This window comes from Callionymus lyra, chromosome 12, assembly GCF_982586985.1.
Source record: "Callionymus lyra chromosome 12, fCalLyr1.hap1.1, whole genome shotgun sequence".
Taxonomy (NCBI): Eukaryota; Metazoa; Chordata; class Actinopteri; order Syngnathiformes; family Callionymidae; genus Callionymus; species Callionymus lyra.
Window position 1 is genome coordinate 14,512,529 of NC_141829.1, and position 20,616 is coordinate 14,533,144.

General features: G+C 35.6%; 2 protein-coding genes across 4 annotated transcripts in view; one reads left to right on the forward strand and one right to left on the reverse strand.

Moving 5' to 3' along the window:
• Positions 1-11,540, reverse strand: part of galnt13 (polypeptide N-acetylgalactosaminyltransferase 13) — a 49,169-nt gene extending 37,629 nt beyond the window's left edge. The window contains exons 1-2 of one of the 3 annotated variants that reach the window (XM_087804236.1): positions 10,887-11,538; positions 5,540-5,815 (exon numbers count right to left, since the gene is read on the reverse strand). In XM_087804236.1, the coding sequence (XP_087660362.1) occupies positions 5,540-5,681 (142 nt within the window). In that variant the 5' untranslated portion in view covers positions 5,682-5,815; positions 10,887-11,538. Of the gene's footprint in view, positions 1-5,539; positions 5,816-10,886 lie in introns of all 3 variants that reach the window. The other 2 variants (XM_087804234.1, XM_087804235.1) reach the window with 2 other exon arrangements.
• A 2,988-nt stretch (positions 11,541-14,528) lies between these two features.
• rprma (reprimo, TP53 dependent G2 arrest mediator candidate a) lies at positions 14,529-15,435 on the forward strand. Its single transcript, XM_087804228.1, has one exon. The coding sequence runs from the start codon at positions 14,808-14,810 to the stop codon at positions 15,117-15,119; it is 312 nt and encodes a 103-aa protein (XP_087660354.1). The 5' UTR covers positions 14,529-14,807; the 3' UTR covers positions 15,120-15,435.
• The last annotated feature ends 5,181 nt before the right edge of the window (positions 15,436-20,616 follow it).

Genomic DNA, 20,616 nt, shown 5'->3' on the forward strand with positions numbered 1-20,616 from the left:
AAAACACTGTCTCTCTGTCATTATTTGACTTGAATTACTATTTAGATCATGTCGATCTATATTTATAATTATTCTCAATCATTAACTTTCACTGACTCGTTATTATAAGCAACAAATTGATTATATTGACTTCAGAATGTATGTTGTTAATACAAGTACATTTATAACTTTATTGACACTACTTTAAAAACGTGTGAACTTTATCATCAGGTCCAACCAGCGTCTAAAGTATTTTATTGGATCAGCCGGCTGTCAATTAAAACAGCTTCTGTTATATTTTGTGTATAAAGATTTCTCTAATTATTTCCTGCACTTTTGTAGAAGCTAAAAAAGGGGGAAAGCATTGTTTAAATGGACGGATACAGAGCGTGCAATAATCTTGTATTACAGTCAGACCTGGGCATACATTTCCATCCCTTCTTTTTTTTATTTAATCCTTCCTGTGTACGACAGACCATAAACACACTATTATGTCGTTCCACTCCGTCCCAGAGTTCTTAGCAGAGATTCTACCATGAACAATGTCAGGTCACAGCGTCTAATTTGTCTGTTGACAGCTTCATCTCAAGGTTTCTTCTCACATTCACTCGCCGTGTTACAACCCTCACCTCTGAGGGTCTGTTCCCAGAATGAAACGCTTGTCGGCTCAGTGGCTGTCAGACAATATATCATCTAACAAACTGTTTAGAAATGGATTCATCCGATATTGAACAGACTTTGTGTGTTTATATAAAAACATGAAGATGTTTGCTCAAAGTAAAACATGCAAAAGATTCATCAAAACTGGGGAAATTAATTGAATTATTATGTAATTTAGGGTGTTTATACAAACTTAATGTTTTCTTGGAGAAGAAAATTCTCTTATTTAAGGCAGTTTTGTGGCAGTGGGTCTGAGATGGTGTTTGCATTCATTTCCATAATAGATAACCTGAGATTACTTTTTTAATTTTCCATGAAGATGATACAGGAAACGGACCAAACAAGAGTCTGTAAACAAGCACAAAAGTAGGATTTTTAGTAGGATTTTTAGTAGGATTTTTAGTAGGATTTTTAGTAGGATTTTTTGTGAAATTGCAATTACAATGCACTAACTCTGTAAATTCAAATTTACTCAATCTCCATCAAATTCGGCTCAAGTTTCTGCTTAAAGTTTTACCTTACCTTAAAAAAAGAAAAAAAAAAGATCTTAGTGTCATAATGAAATTTCCCAACAATGAGTCCAGAATGCTAAAACTACTGCGAAAAAAACACAAACTTTTATAACAGTAGTCCCCAAACAACCATACATTTCTTACCGAAAAGATTTTTTATTGTTGTAACTGTTTTATTGATTAATACTGTAGGAAATGTGTTTTTTCTCTTTACTCTTTCAATGTCAAGAGGCTATTTTGGCCAAGTGTCCTCCAAAAACTAGTTAAGAAAGAGAGAGAATAGTTGACATGCCAATATAAATTGTACTTAAAAGATAAGATGAGAAGAAATAATAGTGTTAAACAGTAGTTGCCGCGGCTGCAGCTGATTCAATGTTACAGTGAGATTTGTTTGTCATGCATTAACGTTGCAGATCGTGCCATTTTATTTTTGTATTTTTTGTATTGGTAGGTTCCCCCAGGAAAATAATGAAACTGGTTCGTGGTGCAAAAATGTTTGGGAACCCCTTCTTTATATTACATTATTGTTTTCTTCAAGCCACTACAATTTGAATATTTACACAAATATATTTGAAGTTTGTTTAAACTAAATAATATCAGGAGAAAAAAGCAAACACTACAACAAAGACTTTTATGTACACATGAATTAAATCTAGTTTAAGACTCTTTGTTTGTGTTATATTCTTATTTTAAGTTGAAATTGTAGCAATTTTTTGCGAATTTTGAAGAAAACATTGAGGATTCAAAAACTGAATTAAAAAATGATCTGGTCAACACAAACCTCTCTCAAGCAAACACAAAACAAGAAAGCGTATCAACCAGGAAGTAATGAAGTAGTCAACAGTTAACTCTTGTGAAGACGAGCCCCGGTTTTAAACCACTCGTCCACGAGGTATCTACGCTGAGTATCTACAGTGATCCGTGTTTTCGTCTTGACACTCATTCATAGCATTCCTCAAGCACAGCGGATAAGCAGTAACCTTCGACGTCGGGATGATAATCAGTCTCAGTAGCGGGACGCTCTGCCTCGCTGTGACCTTAAAAGCAGCTTAGAGAGCTTCTTATAAACCTGCTTACTCCAGGGCATGTGAGGAAATTAACTGCTCAGGAGACACACACACATGTGCGTAAAAACAATGATGTTATCTCTGATGCTGAGCAAAAATCTTCATTTGTTTTTAAGAAAGATAGAAGAAGACAAATTATCTGTTATTTGGTTTCTGTAAAGTATTAACCGTATTTAATTTAACGTAAATTAGCATCATGTTTACTGATTTTGTACGTTCTTATCTGGTCATTTCAGGTTGATATTTGTACACCATCTGGTCAGTTTTATTGTACCTTTTAACTTCTTTTCTAATATACAACATTTTATTCATTATATTTTCAAAATTTAAATGTGTGTGTATTTACTTAACTCTACAATCTGTCCATTATTCATTAAAATGTTCAAATATTTTCATTCATAATTTTAAATTAAAAAAAAATACATTTTTATATAGTCCTTTTGCTCTTTACTTTTATAATATTGTCGTAAATATATATATATATTTGTAATCTTTATTTCAAGTTAATAATGTTTGTATGAAGCAACTGACCTCAGATACCCCTTAAAGATGGACTAGTCATAAAAGAACGACCAGGGAGAAGATATTGTTTCCTTAATAGACATTAACCCTTGTGTAATCTCAGGGTCAAGGTGACCCAAAGGCCTGAAAACAAATGTATTTGTGGTATCCATTGTGTTGTCTCTGGGTCAAGATTAACGACCTCCACCACTGCATATGTATTTATGGCAGCAAAAGAAGTATTTCACCTTGACCCAGAAGCAACACAAGGGATACCACAAACACCTTTCTTTCCAGGCCTTCAGGTCACCTTGACCCCTTAACCTTAGGATGCTATTAATATACAACCAACAAAACGTTGGCAAGTAAGTAAGAAAGAAGGGATGAAGGGAAAAAAGCCTTCAACTGATGAGGAAAAAAAATTACCCAAATCATTTTAATTAAAAAGGAGAAAATACAGGAAAAAGGTTAACTATGACCTATTAATAATTGCATTTAATTTTGTAAAATGGGCTTTAAAACATTACTAAAACGGTACAAACACATCATTTTCAAATAATTATTTTAATACTCATAATACTTAGAAAGAAACCTAGAAGACCTACTATTTTAAAATGTTAGATTTACAGTTCAACTGGTAATTAATAATAAAAACATTGAAAATAGAAAATATTTCTCCATTTTCTCCATCTTTTGTAGAAATAAGTTAGTGAAAAGGAGTGAAAATGCATTATAAATCCAGAGAAATATTGTTTAAAAATTCAAAAGTTTCATGTTATTTGCTGTAGGTTACTGAAAATAATGAATTCTGAAAATGCCGCCGTCAACAGCCCGGGACACTGGGATGGTTACGGAACATGAGCCAGTGGGAGTGACAGACCGTCTGCCAAAAATCTCTCTCCCTTGTATTTATTTATTTATTTCCCTCGTTCATTAGCCCTCATTCATCTGTTGGAATGCAAAATCAGCTAATTAGATTGAATCGCTGGACGGATTCGGATGCAAACGTCATCTAGTAAACAGATGGTTCTCCCGGAAAAAACTCAATGAATTATTTCACTTTCATTTATTCATTATTTTGAATCAACAGAAAATTGAAAAGTCCTGAATTCAGAACACGACGGACCACAAAAGAAAAAGGTTTATACACATTTACATGAAATTTAAATCCTGATATTTGAATTTTAAATTAGTGGAGATTGTCAGAGAGAGGCTGGAAGAAACTTGACATGAGATGGTGAAGGGTTTGGATGATTAATTATTCATCAGTAATAACGGCAAAAGTTTTGTCATACGACTCTTTTTCTGTCAGGAGAGTCAGTAAATGGGATCTTTTTTAGGAACAAATTTACGATTTATAATTGGTTTGTTGAAAGTAAGTAGTGGTAGAAATAAAAAGTAACAACGGATTATTCAAATTATACCTTCGTAATTTGGCCATTTATTTCACTTTAAAATATGTTTTTTAATATCCATTGGGGTGGTGTATTGACAAAGTATCTGGCGATAGGATACGTATTAGATACAGTAATGATACGATATATTGTGATACTGTAGTAACAAGGATACATTTGTAGTATGGTCAAGTACTTGACTCTGGTGTTGCAGAATCTACAGACCACATGACTCTTGACGAAATCGCGACTTCTTTCATTTGATCCAAAACCAAAATATTTCCGAACATCAGCTTTAAAAGCTGACCGGAGTCGACTGTATCCTCTCGTCCTCAGTCATCGCGGGGTTTACAATGTCCCTTCAACTGCAGAGGAAATAATGACTGCTGCCATCTAGCGGTTGGGAGTTTAATTGCAACGTAAAAATGAACACCATGACTATTTCCATGATAATTATTTTATTAGCAAACACTTTATTGAACTATGAACCATAAAATAAATATGGTACCACATTAAATAGGATTTTCTAGCCAATCTCTTTCTCTCTCTTTCTTTTTAATTTAAATCTATACAGTGCTGTTGAATATTGATACAGAATCATGAAAAAGAATATCGCGATTTATCGGCAAATTGATATTTTCTAACATCCGTAATATATATAAATATATAAATATTTAATAGGATAACCTCAAAATAGTTATATATATATGTAATTAAAATATTATGTTACCAGAAATATCTTTAAAGTATACTGTTGGTTGTCACACTGTTTAAAACAGAAAAAAATGTTTTTTTTGTTCTGAAAATAAATTAAATTAAAATGTTTAACCCTTGTGTTATGGCAGGGTCAAGGTGACCCGAAGGCCGGACGACCCTCACCACTGCATATGTATTCAAAAAAGCCAGGGAGGTCGTTCACCCTGACCCTGAGGCAACACAAGGGATACCACAAACACATTTGTTTTCAAGGCCTTCGGGGTCACCTTTACCCTGATTTGATACAAGGGATACCACAAACATATTTTTTTTCGGTCTCCGAGTCACCTTGACCCTGACATAACAGGGTTAGGGAAATATTACCTACAAAGTATAAAACAAAGACAAAAACAAACCAAATAAAGTGTAACATTTAATGACAAAAACATTAAGGTGACATTTAAAACTACATTTAAAAAAAGAAAAGTTAAATTGTAGATTTAGTTGTTTTTTTCTTTTTAAGTTTAAAAAAAAAGTTAAATTGTCAATTTTATTACTGATACCGTAGTCTAGTGTAGGGAAGAAATGCAGTGGCTTTTTGGTTTTTGTTTCTTTTCAATTGCTAGTCATGGGATTAATACTCTCTATAGAGACGATCTGTGGCCGAGGTTGAAAGCTTACAGGTGTATATAGAAATAAAAAAATGTAAAAAGTCGGACGTAAAACTTACCGCGAAGGGCCGGGAGCAGCGAACGGTCCTTCCGGTCGTCGCATTTGTTGCACTCGCTGAAGTAGAGCAAGAGGAACACGTCCACCAGCACCCACACTAAAGAGGTGGTGAGAACCACTTTGCAATAGACGAACCGCCGCATGGCCTCTCTGGGACGCGGGCCAGCACCAGAGTTCTCAGGAGCGTTCAGGCTGCTGATGAGGCACGGAAACTCTGGAGATGAGGTGAGCTGACCGCCGGGGACCGAGGGGCCGGTTCTGACCCAGAGGACTCATCCTAGCGTGGAGACAAAAGAATATTGAGTTTCAGAAATAACGGTTGCTTAAAACGTCATTTTCTTCCCCAAAAAATGTGATACTCATAAACAAATATTGATTTTGTTTCTTTTTTTTTATGAGATAATTGTTTCATTTGTCACATGTGAATAGAGAATAGTTTTTAAAAGCCATTTATACTTGTGAAAATACCTCTTTTTGCACTGCAGCATCTCATTAAAGCTTCCAGCTTGACATTTAAAGACCAGGGATGCAGCACATCTGAAATATTCTAATGACTCTGGCCTGTAGCTCGATGTCGTGATGCCTCCACATACATATCTTATCATCCACATCTATGTAACTTATCTATGCATTTAGCGTTTTTATTTGTTAAGAACTTGATATACTATGAAATGTATGTTTGGAACACTAAGCCAATCCAGCTTTAAATTGAAAAAAAGTGAAAATAAGCCACTTTAATCCGCAATAAATGTTTTTTTTAAATCCCCTGTAATTACATGTTCTTAGTCTTATCGACAATATATATATCTAAAGATAGGGATTTACATTCCATTTGCTACAATGTCTGCCTTACATACTAAGATTATTTCAATTCAGATTAAAACAGGCTTGTTTGAAATGGATTCTATATATCAATTCTTGTGTCCTTTCCATTTTATAAGCGGGGGAAAAAAATGTTGTCCTGAAAATAAACAATTTCCTCACATCGGTAAATTCCCAAATATAGTTAACACCTTATATATTAATCCGTTTTTAAATATATTGTTATTAAATTATGCTCCTAGTCCTATACAGTTTATTTTCAAAAGTATATTATGTTCATTTCGGTCTGTCCAGGACTTAAACACAGCACCAAGTATTATCAAATGAACGGTTCTGTCACTTTGATTTGTCAAACTCAAGGTCCGGGAAACATCTCTGCCACAAAACCAATCATTTTACCTCAATGACTCCAAGTGAAATTCTACGTAAGTAAAACTCCAATATAGATCAATGTAATCTATATTATCATAATGACCCACCAATCGATGCACACATTAAAGGTCAAAAACTCAAGTCTTCCTCTCCAAGATGCACTAAGTCCCTCATCATGACCATGAATCATTTCTTTACAAAGTTCTCCCCCATCTGAAATCTCAGCGAACGAGAGGTTACAAGAGCGGAGTCCATTAGGGCATAATAATGTCTTCACTCCTCCTGCAGCCAGCTGTAATCACGCCCTGCTTTGTTTATACAAAGAGTCTCTTGGAGGTGGAGACTTTCAGGATTGATGACGCGTGGTGACAAACCTTGATGCTTGACCAGCAGAGTGGGCGTGGTTATCCTAAACAAGAGTTCATCTCCAGAAAAGAAAAGTGTTTTCAGTGGGCGGGGCTTAAGATCATTTTTATAATGTCAATATTTCAATTTGAAATGAGAGTTTTGTACAAACAGACGCATACTGATTATAATCATTTAAGAGACTCTCAAATCAAGACATTAGTTTCCCTTTAAACAATCTATTTGTGAACCTGGTCTTGAAAGGCGTTTTAGAAATAACCATTACTTACTTACTTACTTCCAACAATAATTCAACAAAAGATATTTTCACTGATCATTTGACTCTTATGTCTGTCCTTCAACTTAACATACCATCATGTAATAGTTTTCTGGCTGTTACAGATACATTGTTTTTCACATGTGAAATCACAGCAATCAATCAAAGACCTGCTGGAGCCAAGTTCTCAAGCAGGCATTTAAAATCTGATGTGTTTTGTGGTCCGTTTGGTAGTTATACAAGTATGAATAGATGGATGAATGGATGGGCTTTTTTCTTCTAGTTTTAACTTTTAAGTTAAGTAATGAATTCAGTATTACACGTTTAGCTAGTTGCTAACAGTAGTTTGCTTCATTTTACAGGGGTAGGGAAACAAATTGGATCTGGGTCAAAAAATGTTTTAATTGCTTCAGATAGGAAAATATTTTTTACGGGTTATATATACGTCGAACATATTTAAGAATTTTGATCTGATGTGCCTTTGGTATTTATTCTTCGTTCGTACTTCTTTGCACTTTGTTCCTACAGGATGAATTAAAAAATATATATATTATTTATGTTTTATTTTGTTGAAATATCACTGGTAACAAGCAGTGATCCATATTTCCAGTAAATTACATTAAATCATTGTTGGTCTCACAGATGACAATTTTTTCATTGCTAAAAAAAACAACTATTTTTGGTGTTAAATATACCTAAATATACTTTCACAGCTATGGATTGGGGGATTCGCAAGAGATGGATGTGTTTCCAATGGTGTCGCTGTCACTTTTATTGTTTTATCATTTGACAAACACCGCAAACAGACCTCAGCCGGCCACATGGCCCTGATCCTTCTCTCCTCCCACCAGCCTCACGCACGACGTCCTCCCTAAAGGTCCATCAGCGGGGCCGACGCCGCTGGCCCCGGGGCCGCTCTTATCGCGTTCACAAAAAAAACAAGGCCGCCTCCATCCAGCTGCAGCGAGACTTTCAGACACGGATCACGGTGCCATGGATGTTCTGTTCAGACGCCATTTATAGACTTCAAAGTCAAGCGGCTTTTGATGGGCTCCACGGAGCAAATTTAGACTTCCCGATAATGAGCGCAACCGTGAAGATGGTCTCACTAGACTCGCATCTGAATAGAACCCACACACACACACACACACACACACGCGTCACCTGCAGAGATCAATGATGCCGTCTGATCCTTCCTGTGTGAACATCTGCTGCCTTCATGTTAAAAGAAAATGCATGTTTGGGTCTGTCAGTTCACAGGAGAACTTTTTATAGCTTCAGAAAAGTGTCTGCCAGGGGCCGGATCATCTCAGGAGAAACAAAAAGCGTCCTAGTAGAAATAGAATTTGTCTTATAAGAGGGTGGGCCGACGACAGATGTTTGGCTGAACCTCAAATGATTGACTTATTTTCTTCATGATCGCTAGGATAACTGGGAAGCTCTGATGTGTCAAAGGAAACAAAAGGAAATTTGACTGAGTAGTAGCTGTCCCATAAGATCTTAAATTGTTGCAGTGCATTACGAAACTTTGAAAGTGATTATAAAGCACATTTTATCTGTACGAGTTACGTGTATTTCCTGGAATATTTCCCATTACGTTAGCAACTTAACATGATTTTTATTTTTAAAAGGTTCTACAAAACTGCAGGACATACTACTGACAGTTGTAGAGAGGAGATCTCTGGACAAACTACTGTCCATCATGGATGATGACAGTCATCCTCTGAACACTGTCATCAGTGAGCAGAGAAGCAGAAGGAGTGCACAAATGCTCCTCCCATGATGCAACACTAATAGACTCAGGGACTCATTGATTCCTCATGCTATGAAAAGCGCTATATAAATAAATATTACTTACTACTTACTTACTTATTAGATTGTACAATTCTGAGTTCGGGGGCAGGAGTGAAGTCAAAAGATTATTCTATTCCATGTTAATCTTTGTATCCTTTATTTTTATTCGATCTATGTTCTTTATACCTTTACTTTGTCATCTTGAACTTTGTTCTTCTTATTGCGCTTTGTTCTTTTTTGTTTTTTTATGAATCTATTGTCTGTGTTGTTGGAAAACCAATTTCTCTGAAGGAGATCTCCCCAGTTCATCTATCTATCCATCCATCCATCCATCCATCCATCCATCCATTTATCTATCTATCTATCTAAAAGAGGGCAATTTTGTTGTGTAGTAGTTTGTGTTGATACAAGCAATATTTCAAGCTACACTAACGGGTCCTTTATATTTGTAATAAAATGAGAATTCAAATATAAATTGGATTTTAGATTAAACATATTTCTTCCTCTTACTTAAAAGTATAAAAGGGTCGAGACTACGATGACACATGGATTGGAGTGTCTCGATAATGTTGTCACCAGTCTACAAACTCAAGGACCCCAAATCTTTTAGCAGTCAAGGCCACAGGGTGAAACAAAGTGTATATTTACCAGAAACAAAAAGGAAAAAGGAAGTATAAGTGTAACTGCAATGCTGTCTTTTGAAATTGTTTTCCTTCAACATCAGAATCTCTTTTATAAGAAGATGACATGTATCACCTCTGTTCCCTATCTTAGCCTTTTTACAGGTCAAAATATTAACTTAACTAACGTTGTTACATCTAGAGCCAACCATCCATAGGAGCCAAAGAAAATGACTTGACGGGCCGAATTATACACCAGCGGTCCCCAACCGCCGGTCAAGAGACTAGTACCGGTCCATAAGGTATTTGATTATCAGTGATTGAAAGGTGTATTGTTTTGAAAAATAAATGGTATTTTCATTTAAGTGATATTAGCCTGTTACTCTTGACAGGTCCGGGCCCCTTGTTTCAGTGAAGTTTACTCAAATAAATTAACCTGTAATCTATTGAAAATGAGTATGAAACGAACTATGGTTTATTTTTTACTGTTATACAGAGTCCATGAAAAAAAAGGACCACAATAAACCGGTCCGTTGTGGAGCCCTGGTTCTACACTTTTTTCAAGATAAATAAAGATAATTTTGATGAATTGATTGAAGTTATAAACACTTTTAGCCACCAATTTAATTTGAAATGGACCATACGTCATCTGACATGAAGTCCAGTGGAAGATGTGGGTTTGCCAAAGATAAAGGTTCAAAGAGAACCGCATGAGGATTGATTAAACCTTTCAAACGTCATTTTTTGATTCAGGTATTCTTTCAAAAGTACACCCTAGCAGAGCAGGGGGGGGAAGTTGTGTACGAAATGCCAACCTCTCTGCCAGCCATGCCAGGACAGGTGCGGATTACACAGCAGATGACAATAAGCCCATTAAGTCAATTGACTGGAACTTCCTCTATAAAACCACAGCAACAATATGAGTTGTTATAAAAAAAACAATGTTGCTTTTCTTCTGTTTAAAAAACACTGCCATGTTATTCAACGAGACGCATATATGTTGAGGGACATTTTCCTTGAGAGAAAGATGAATAAAATATGGATTAAATGCCTTTTAAAGGGGTGGAATGCAGAGACATGAAGGAGGACAACTAGTCCTGGTGAAGATGCTCTCTTACCTAAATCATGTGAGATGATGAACTGGTGACTGGATCCATCCTCTCTGGGGCAACATGTTGAGTGAGGACCACACGACATCATCTGCTTCACACAACATGAATGAAAAATCGCAAAAGGAATCCTGAGCGTTACCCAAACTTCACGTCCATCTCGGTTTCAGACCGGTCCAGTCAGTCCACCAGGGGGGGTTGGGGGGGGCGGTCCGTCCACTAGAGGCTCTACCTGTTCAGACTGTGAATTCAGCTTTGCCGCAGTAAACCGGTAAACATGGAGACGATCCTCGCGTCTATTACACGTGGACGGAGATAAATGATGTTTTTTTCTTTCTTCTTCTTTCCTGGACGGAGGACGAGACTATGCGGTGTCGCTGCTCCGACAGAATGTAGGGACAGAGAGAGCAAAGAGGAGAGAATCTAATCCAACACGATCGGACCACAACACACTCCGACCTGCTGGTGGAGCCATAGCGCGGCTGTGATTGGCTGAGGGAGGCGTCAATCATTCGAGGGGCGCGCCGCGGTCTCGAGCTGCTGAATGGTCAGACAAAGACAGTTTTTTTTTTTTATATTTGCTTTTTTTTAAAAACAATAAATACACATTATCTTACTATTTTTAAATTATTTAAAGGAAATCCGAAATGTTTTTTTGAGCGAACATCCTTTTTTTTTAATTTGATATAACGTTACAAAAATGTTTAAAAAAAGAATATTTTAAGGTTTAAAATAAATAAGCAATCGTGTTGATATTTGCACCTGAAACCTCTGAGAACTGCTGCCATCTTATGGCACAACTTGTTATTTTTTTCGTTTCGGAACTCCTGTTGTGTTATCAGTTTTATCTTGACCTTTAAAGTATATACTTTATTGAATATTGTTTTGATTGTTTAAGCGCTTTGTGACCCTGGTCTGGAAAAGCGCTATATAAATAAAAATGACTTACTTACTTACTTGTTTTAATTTATCTTCATTTTATTTTTATTTTAGTTTTATTTAAGACTTAAACATTGGATCCCTATGAATCTACCTTGAGAGTAGGGAGATTTTATAGTTTACCTTTTTTTCCCCACCATCTGTCAAACCTTTGACACTTTCAATTACAATTGTTGACTAACTCAATTTCATCAGGGGCCAATTTATATAATGTGACTCTTGAAAGGGGCCGCCGAGCCAATTGGAAGAAGGAAACAAATTCTAAAGAAAAAAGCAAAATAATTACATGTTTACAATATAAAATAAGATATGTTTCCATAACATTACTTCAATTTTCAAACATCAAATTATACTCAACAAAAAGAACAAATGAAAAAAAGTGGGGGTAGAGAAAAAAAGGTCTAAACACAAACATTTAAAACGTGTCGTAGTGTTGCTTTATGTTGTAATGAATTGTATAAAAAGAGTACAAAAGAAAATTGTAAGTTAGCTATCAGTCGCTTGTGTAGATGACTACAGCCATAGTGGTAAAGCAAAACAAAAAAAACAATGAAGTATATCTAATATCAATAAAATAAGAACTTTATACATCATAATAAAAACGTCATGCTCTAAGTGGCGTACAGAATTTATGTATGTTCTATTTTAGTGAAGGTTTGCATTATCTCCACACCCTCTTTTTTTCTGGTTAATTTAGTTTTATAGACACGAATAGATGTAATTTATAACTCCCTGTCGGCCTCTGTTCTGCCCCTGCTGCCCTTGCACCGCCTGTTACAGTCCAACGCCCTCCAGTCGAAGATGTTTTAAGAGCAATGGATAAGCAGTTTTTTTACTTGATCACACACTGTGTCCTGGTGGAGCCTGGAACAGAATTTGTGTTGTCATGAACCTCCAATTTGTTCCCTCGAAATTGAAAATTAATAAAAAATTTAAAAAAAGCCAATGGAAAGAAAATAATGTAGTTTATGGGTCAAAAATTAGATAATGTAACTTAGAAACATAATTTCTTCACATCATGTTTATTTCTGACGTCCAAGTGTATTTATGACGAGGATGCACAGTATTCAAAACATCCACTAGATGTCCTCATGTGTCTTTAACAAGCATTTCATAGCATCGAGATCATTTAGTCATGCATCATTTATACGTTGGATCTCGCTGAGATGAGACCTTCAGAAAGACACCTGAGACAATGTTTGCGTAGAATAAAAGGACAAGAAACTCGACCCCTACCTTGTTTATATAGATGACTTACTTACTTATAAACACAGAGATAAAAACGTTTATTGAGCCTTAAAAGAATAAAAAAGCAATTAAAAGATTCCTGTTAGGAAAATATATATATATATGTTGAACCTGCTTAAGATGTGTGATCAAGTTTCTGATCTTTATAATTAGATGTTCCCTTTAAGCATTTGAAAAGTAATATATAATATAATTTATGGCCAATTTCAAATAAGATCAATGGCACAGCAGGTATTCCCAAACTCGTTCGCACAACCAAGTAGAAATAGAGCAGGAAAGTTGGTGTGAATGTTGTTTTATTTAGAATACAAACAAAAAAATGTTGTCATCACCTTTAAGTTGTTTTGCTAGCAGATAGACAGACATAGGCAAATGTAGCTCCCTACATTTTTAAAACAATAACTTAAGTAAAAACCTCTTCCTTTAGTTAGCGAATGCTAAAAACAAATCAAATTGTCCTTAACATTTAGATGATCTTGACAACCAGCTCAATTGAACATTTTGTAAGCAAAGCAGCTTCATAACCCTCAATACCAGACGATTTAAGTGGGACTGATATTTGTTTATTAGTCATTTTGGGACTTAATTCTAGTGTCACTTCACGCTTCTTCATGTGTCAAGAGCCACAAGCTAATTTTACTTTAAATACCATCTTTTTGTCAAAAAAAAACAACAAAAAAACATTTAAGACTGAATAAAATTAATTGTGGTTCTTTCAATGCGAACGGGTAACAACTTCACGTCACAGACCTCTAGACCTGGGGTTGGGAACCCCTTCCTAAGAGGTCATAGGAACACCAAAATTGCTCTTTGGTTTACTTAAATTACTCAACATCACACAATGAAATGGATTTTATTCGGTGGAGAATAAACATGTTATACAAAATCACAGTATGACGCCTTTAATGTGGTATTGTTCATTTTACATGATATTTACAAACTACTAACATTTTTCTTTAAATCAAAACAAATATTGCAGAATTAAAAAAAACATCCCTTTTCACCCATATAATATTAAGTAATCTGTCCGTCAAAGACTTCATTCATCGAGGTCATTGTCAATCAAGTGGTTCGAAAGTGATCCAGGAACAGAAAAATCTTCTCGGATAAAAGTAAGTAAGTCATTTTTATTTATATAGCGCTTTTCCAGACCAGGGTCACAAAGCGCTTAAACAATCAAAACAATATTCAATAAAGTATATACTTTAAAGGTAAAGATAAAACTGATAACACAACAGGAGTTCCAGAAAATCAAGGAAAAGCCTGAAGGTCTTCCTAGACCTCTGATACTAATGTATCATAGTGATCTGTGTATTGAATGCATTGGGACAAGAAACATTTTTTGGTTGGAGCTCCTTCCCTTTTCCCCAAGCCATGCAATTTTACTCTTTGAATGAAGCCAAAAAAAAAGTGTTTATCTTCTTGTTGTTGACACTCTCAACCGTGTGGGGGCGCTGTTGCTTCACGTCCCTTGCAAACTTCATCACCAGCAGGTATAGCCTGTGTGACTTTTTTCTCAGAGTCGTTGCTGTAGGATTCATTCAGATCTAAAAAAGTGTCCAGAGCTACAGGAAAGAATCTCAGTGATGCGAGTTCAACGCAAACTCCGGAGACTCTTGGACTGAAGTGACCGGACTTTGAGCATCTTCTCTGCGGGATCTTCTCTCCTCCATCACTCGAGCATCAACTTTGATCTCCTCCACTTTTGTTTAAGTTTTTTTTTTTTTTTTTTAATTTTTGGACATGAATATCTCGTGGTTCAACCAGACGGATGGAGGACTGCTGAACAAAACGGAAGAGGTGTTCTGCTGCAACTTCTCGTCGGTGGTGACGGACAGCGGCTCCGCGGCGGCGGCGGCTCCGGATGAGAGGAGCCTCTTCATCATGAGGGTGGTCCAGATCGCCGTCATGTGCGTCCTCTCCCTCACGGTGGTCTTTGGCATCTTTTTCCTGGGCTGCAACCTCCTCATAAAGTCCGAGGGGATGATTAACTTTCTGGTGACGGACAGGAGACCTTCCAAGGAGGCGGAGGCTGTTATTGTTGGAGCCTACTGATGATGTATGGTATTTGAAAGAAAAAATAATTTAAAAAAATCACATTGTGTGAAGATAATGGAGTTTATTTATCTGGTTAATCTCAACAAAAGACTCTCCAGGAGTCATGAAGTAATGTCCAGTATTTGTCATGTGAGTGGCAAAAGTTGATCCCAGATTTTCTGCTGCGATGCAGAACATAATGTACTGAATGTTGTATGTATTTTTTTGCATACAACGTGCAAAAATGTATTGATCAGTGTATTTCCTACTAACAATTGACTGTCTGAGTGGTCAGCTGGGACCACACTACGCCCACCCATGCCTTGTATCTTGTTAGTCGGGATAAATTCACTCTGGAAATTAAAGCCTTCCTCTTAAATAAGTCTTGTTTTTGAACACGATTTTTGTTTTTGTTTCTAAACAGCATGTTTTATTTGATAGAGAAAGAACATGTTATATTAAAAAAAAATCACAGTGTGATTCTGAATTGTATTAAAACACTTTTAATGTTGTACTGTATTGTCATATAACATGATATTTACAAATAAAGAAGATTTTTCTTTAAAATTAAAATTAATATTGTAGACTCAAAATTTTCACCTACGTATTATGAAATGATGTGTCAATATGGTTTGTACATCGCATTCTTTGGGATTATTCTTGAAACAAACTCAATTACTCTATATTTTTGGGGAAAATTGTTGTATCTTCTTTAATAACATTTATCTTTTTTTTTTCATTATCTGATTCTTTTGCAATACAATCATGCCGTTGAGTCTTAGGTGTCTTGAGAAATGATTATTTATTATGAATTCATGGTTAAACAGTTGTATTATACTTTTATAACACAACTTTCTCAAATTTAAGTAAATATGCAATGTACTCATTTTTTTTCATTTTTTTTTGAAGCGTCGGTAAAAGTGTAGCTACTGAGAAAGTAAGTAAGTAAGTAAGTAATATTTATTTATATAGCGCTTTTCGAGACCAAATATAAACAGTTAAATCCCTAAAAAAAGAAAGATCCAAATTTTCAGAGATGTATGATTTGGTTCTGTTTCATTGTGAGTTGTCAGTTTAATTTATTTTTGAATCTATTTTTTCTTTTTAACAATTGAACTAAAATAGATCCACATTTAAATCGAGGATCTCGTCTCACACTTGGACGAATCGTTAACAGTCAACAATTTTTTTTTTTTTAGGGCGTCCAATTCCAATTCTCATGCATGACACACCATCCTTGCTCCAGTCACCCAAGCATCTGCTCCGTTCCTGGTTCACCTGGCAGCTCCCCAGGGTGAGACCGGCAGCTTCACAAATGACGTGGCCTGAAAAACCCGCAGAGAAAAAATAGACCACAGGGCGCTCCTCCCGTCGTCTGATTTCCCACCCGTATAGATCAGATTTAGGGATGAACAGTTTTAATCAAAATACTTTTCAAAAGTGTCCTTCGCTTCCATGTCTGGACTCTGCTACCATCCTGGTGTCCGGTCAGGGAGCGTCTGGTGATTGATGCCTGAAACTTCAGACGGATGTTTGAGCCACAATTTGCTGTCATCCTTTTTTCATATAAAATGTCTTCAGGAAGGAAACATGTGCTGTCACAAAAAAAAAGAAAAAAACTCTATTTTTTTCAAATCGTATCTTCCGAAAGGTTCTTTACTTTTGAACTGTCAATCCTAAAACGACTGAGGTACACTTTTTCTGACTTACAGCAAGATTCAGCCCATCCAAAAAAAATAAAAGGTTAGTAGCAAATGCACTTTAAAAGTTGTGTCGCACTTTTCACAGAAAATGATCAACTGATCTAAACTTGGGTTTGATACAACTGTGTACTTTGAATCATACATACTTACTTTTAAACACATGATACACATACATTTCTACAATTTTCAACCGTAGGAAAAATCATTATAAATTGTAATCAAATACATTTTAGAACTATATTTTGACAAAAAGCTAAAATACACAGTATGAAAAGAATATTTTTATTTAAAGCCAACTCTCCTGACTCACTCCCATGTTTCAAATATTGAAGTCTTCCTCTCCAATATGCAGTAAGTCTCTCATCACAACCATGTTCTGAAGTTATTACTTTATAAAGTTATCCTCCATCTGAAATCTCGGCGAACAAGAGGTTACAAAAGCGAAGCCCATTATGACGTGATAATGGCTTCACTTATCCTCCAGCCAGCTGTAATCCCGCCCCACTTTGTTTATACAACAAGTCCCTTGGAGGTGGGGACTTCTGGGATTGATGACACGCAGTGACACACCTCGATGCTTGACCAATCACAGCAGGGCGGGAGATTATGATAAACAAGATTTAATCCCAAGAAGAAATCAGTGGGTAGGGTTTAAAATAATTTTCTAATGAAAATATTATAATGAAAAGAGAGTTTTATACTTTTGTAGTATTGATTATTAAGTATTTATTCTACTTGACTTGTGTATTTTATTGATTGTATAAATTTAGTTGCAAAAACAAAAGGGGCAGAAGGAATCTCAGATTCGCTTTTATGGCTGCTGAGTAAAACCAAATTTATCTCCTTCGTTAATGCATTTATATTAAATAATGAGCTGCTCTGGAAAACTCCCAGCATGCTGGAGATTGCTTGCTTTTATTGCACAGAGCTGAGAATAGCTCGCAGGGTAATGTTGTGGCACTTTAATATCCACCACAGAACAATCATCCGTCTGCAGCGGGTGACCTATCGTCGGTGTGTCCTGAGGTGTTTGCTTCCAACTGACAAGATGTCGAGGAACGCTTTAATGGGATATGTAAAGACGGAGAGAGGCTTTCTTTTATGGTCAGCTCGTGGTGAGATGGCCTTTCAGAGAGAAAAGGTTCATAACAGGCGGTTTGGGAGATTTCCCACATGTGTCACATTGATGCTAGCTGTTGCAAACAATACCCCCCCCTTCAGCCACCTGAGATATTCCCCGATAGTAAGAAGATACTGCCCAATAGAAAGAAAAACGTACTAATAGAAAGTTACAGTCATTTTTTATTCCAACTCAAATCTCACATTTTTCCCATGCTTTTGAGGTACTTTTTTAAGCATTTGAAATTCCCCTAGTTAAGCTAAAGATAAAGCTGCTTAACAAATGGGAGCGATTATAGATGTCATGCTAAGAGTTCAATGATGCAAACTTCCTTGACAGGTTTCAAGGTAATAGTCCATCTTAAAAGCTTCCATCATCATCTGATACTCTGCTGCAATTTCTACAGACCAGAGTAATCAACTCAGAAGATCATTGTGGGATGGAAACCAAACAAGGGGGCAACATTTTTTAGTGGAACAAGTCACTGGCCTAACAAGTATTTTTAGTTTAGACATTTATTGCAAAATTGTCCTGTCTAACAACAAATTCCTTTCCTTTAAAATATCAGTTTTATTTGAAAGTCTCTGTATAATATTTGAAATAGATAATCTGTACCTTATGTTATCAGATCACTAATGTAAGGTCTGACCATGAATCGATCTGAAAGTAAGAACCAGAATTTTCACATTGATCCTGATAGAAACTGGCAGCCAGTGAACAGTTTTTAGGATCGGGGGAAATGTGAGTTCTTCTACTAGATCAGGTCAGAATTCTCGCTGCAGAGTTTTGTATTAACTGCAGGCGAGACAGTTACTTCTTGTTTAGACACGAAAATAAACTGTTACAATAATCCAAACGAGAAGACACAAACACATGGATTAAAAGCTCCAGATCGTGTTTTGACATCATTTTCCTAAATTTACAGATTTGATAAAGTGAATATTGTTCGTATTGCTCCAGAAATTAGGTTTTGCTTGAACAGCCCCATATCAAATCTGAAACTGGAAAAGAGTTGAGTTTAAAATGCAGATCATTTGTAATGCAAAGACTAACAAAATGACTCAATAAATTAAAATGTTTTGAGATTAGAGGAATATATTAGTCCTTGTGTCATCATTGAGAGTTCCAGACTGATCCATGTCTACTGTTTGTCCATCCGAGCTGTGGTTCCGTCACAGCATCTGCAGGGTGTTGATTGTGGGCTAAAACCAGGCTCCACGTTCTCCCTCTCTGTCGTGTGATTGGCCTGCTCGCTGGAGTCCAGTCGATGGACTGGATAGTGACTAAAAGTGGCAACTGGCAGCAGCAAGTCATCCTCTGTCTACACTGTCCTGCTCTCACCTCAGACCACACAAGGACCGGATCGTCATGTTTGTTCCGACCAAACCCACTTTCATCATCGATGTTAGAACTAATACAATGACCTGCAAAATAAATATTTTTCCTCGTGAAATACTCAAAGTTTAATTTCGTTATAATATGGTATATGGTTTTGATGCAAGGATGAGCATCAGAACCTTCAAAAACAATTCATGATTCTCTGTGTTTAAACTATTCTAAAAATAATCAAAATTTAAATTCCAATAAAAACAATTTTCAGTTGTAATCTAATAATAATCAAAGGTAATATGTTATGAATCAAAGACAAAAGGATAAAATAATAATGAAAATGTCTTTTTAATAATTATTAAGTGTTGCATTTATTCTACTTGACTTTGATTATTATTTCTTTTAGTATTAAGAAACAAACGCTGCAGAAAGAATCACAGAATGTTCCTCTTTTAACTGCTTCATAAAACCATAATTGTTGTTATTTGAATGCCGTCTTTTTATCTCTGTTATGAAAATAACTTACTATCACTAAAAATAATTTACGTCCAGATGTAGTTTACCTACATTTACAAAGAGATAGCAGCCAGTTGTTCGTTTAGTCATAATAATATGGACACAGAACTGGACAGCCTTGTTGCTTTACTGAAATTGTGGCTGTTTTATGAGAAAAAATGTTGGTAGATAAATATATGTCACGTGACATCTTGCTTAATCTTCAATAAAAGTGAAAAAGAAAACACGAAATTGAACTTAAAGAAAACCCCATACATTTATACTATATATTACTATAAATTAAAAACGATATCCTCTTGTTTTAAAAGTTATTTAGCCAAGGGATTTTAGTCAAAACATCAAAATCTTTTAGGACCTTTATAGCAGGGGGCCCTAACTTTATTATTATTATTATTATTATTATTATATTCAAAAACTGATCTTTAAAATAAAAAACAAGTCTCAGAAGAGTTCTGGACTGATTTGTTTGATGGTCAGTCTCACATGTAGTTTGTGTTTCTCTCATTTTTACTAGTTTACTGTTTTATATTTTGAGTAACAAGATAATGAGGTCAAGAGTCACATGCGAATAATACTTTGGTGTTTCTATTTGCTACTAATGTTTTTTTAATGTAATATTTTTGTTGGTATCTATTAGTGTGTATCACACATCCTTTATTTGTGTTTTTTTTTTCAGACAGTAATAATCCATATGACAGAAATTCTTTAATTTATTTATTTTTCCTATTTAGACTGGACATGGATTCATGGTCCGGTATTTGTCCGGGGACCAGGGGTTGGGAAACACTGCTTTATAGGACTTTATATTAAAAGCCACACTGTACAAAACGATTTTTATAAATACTTT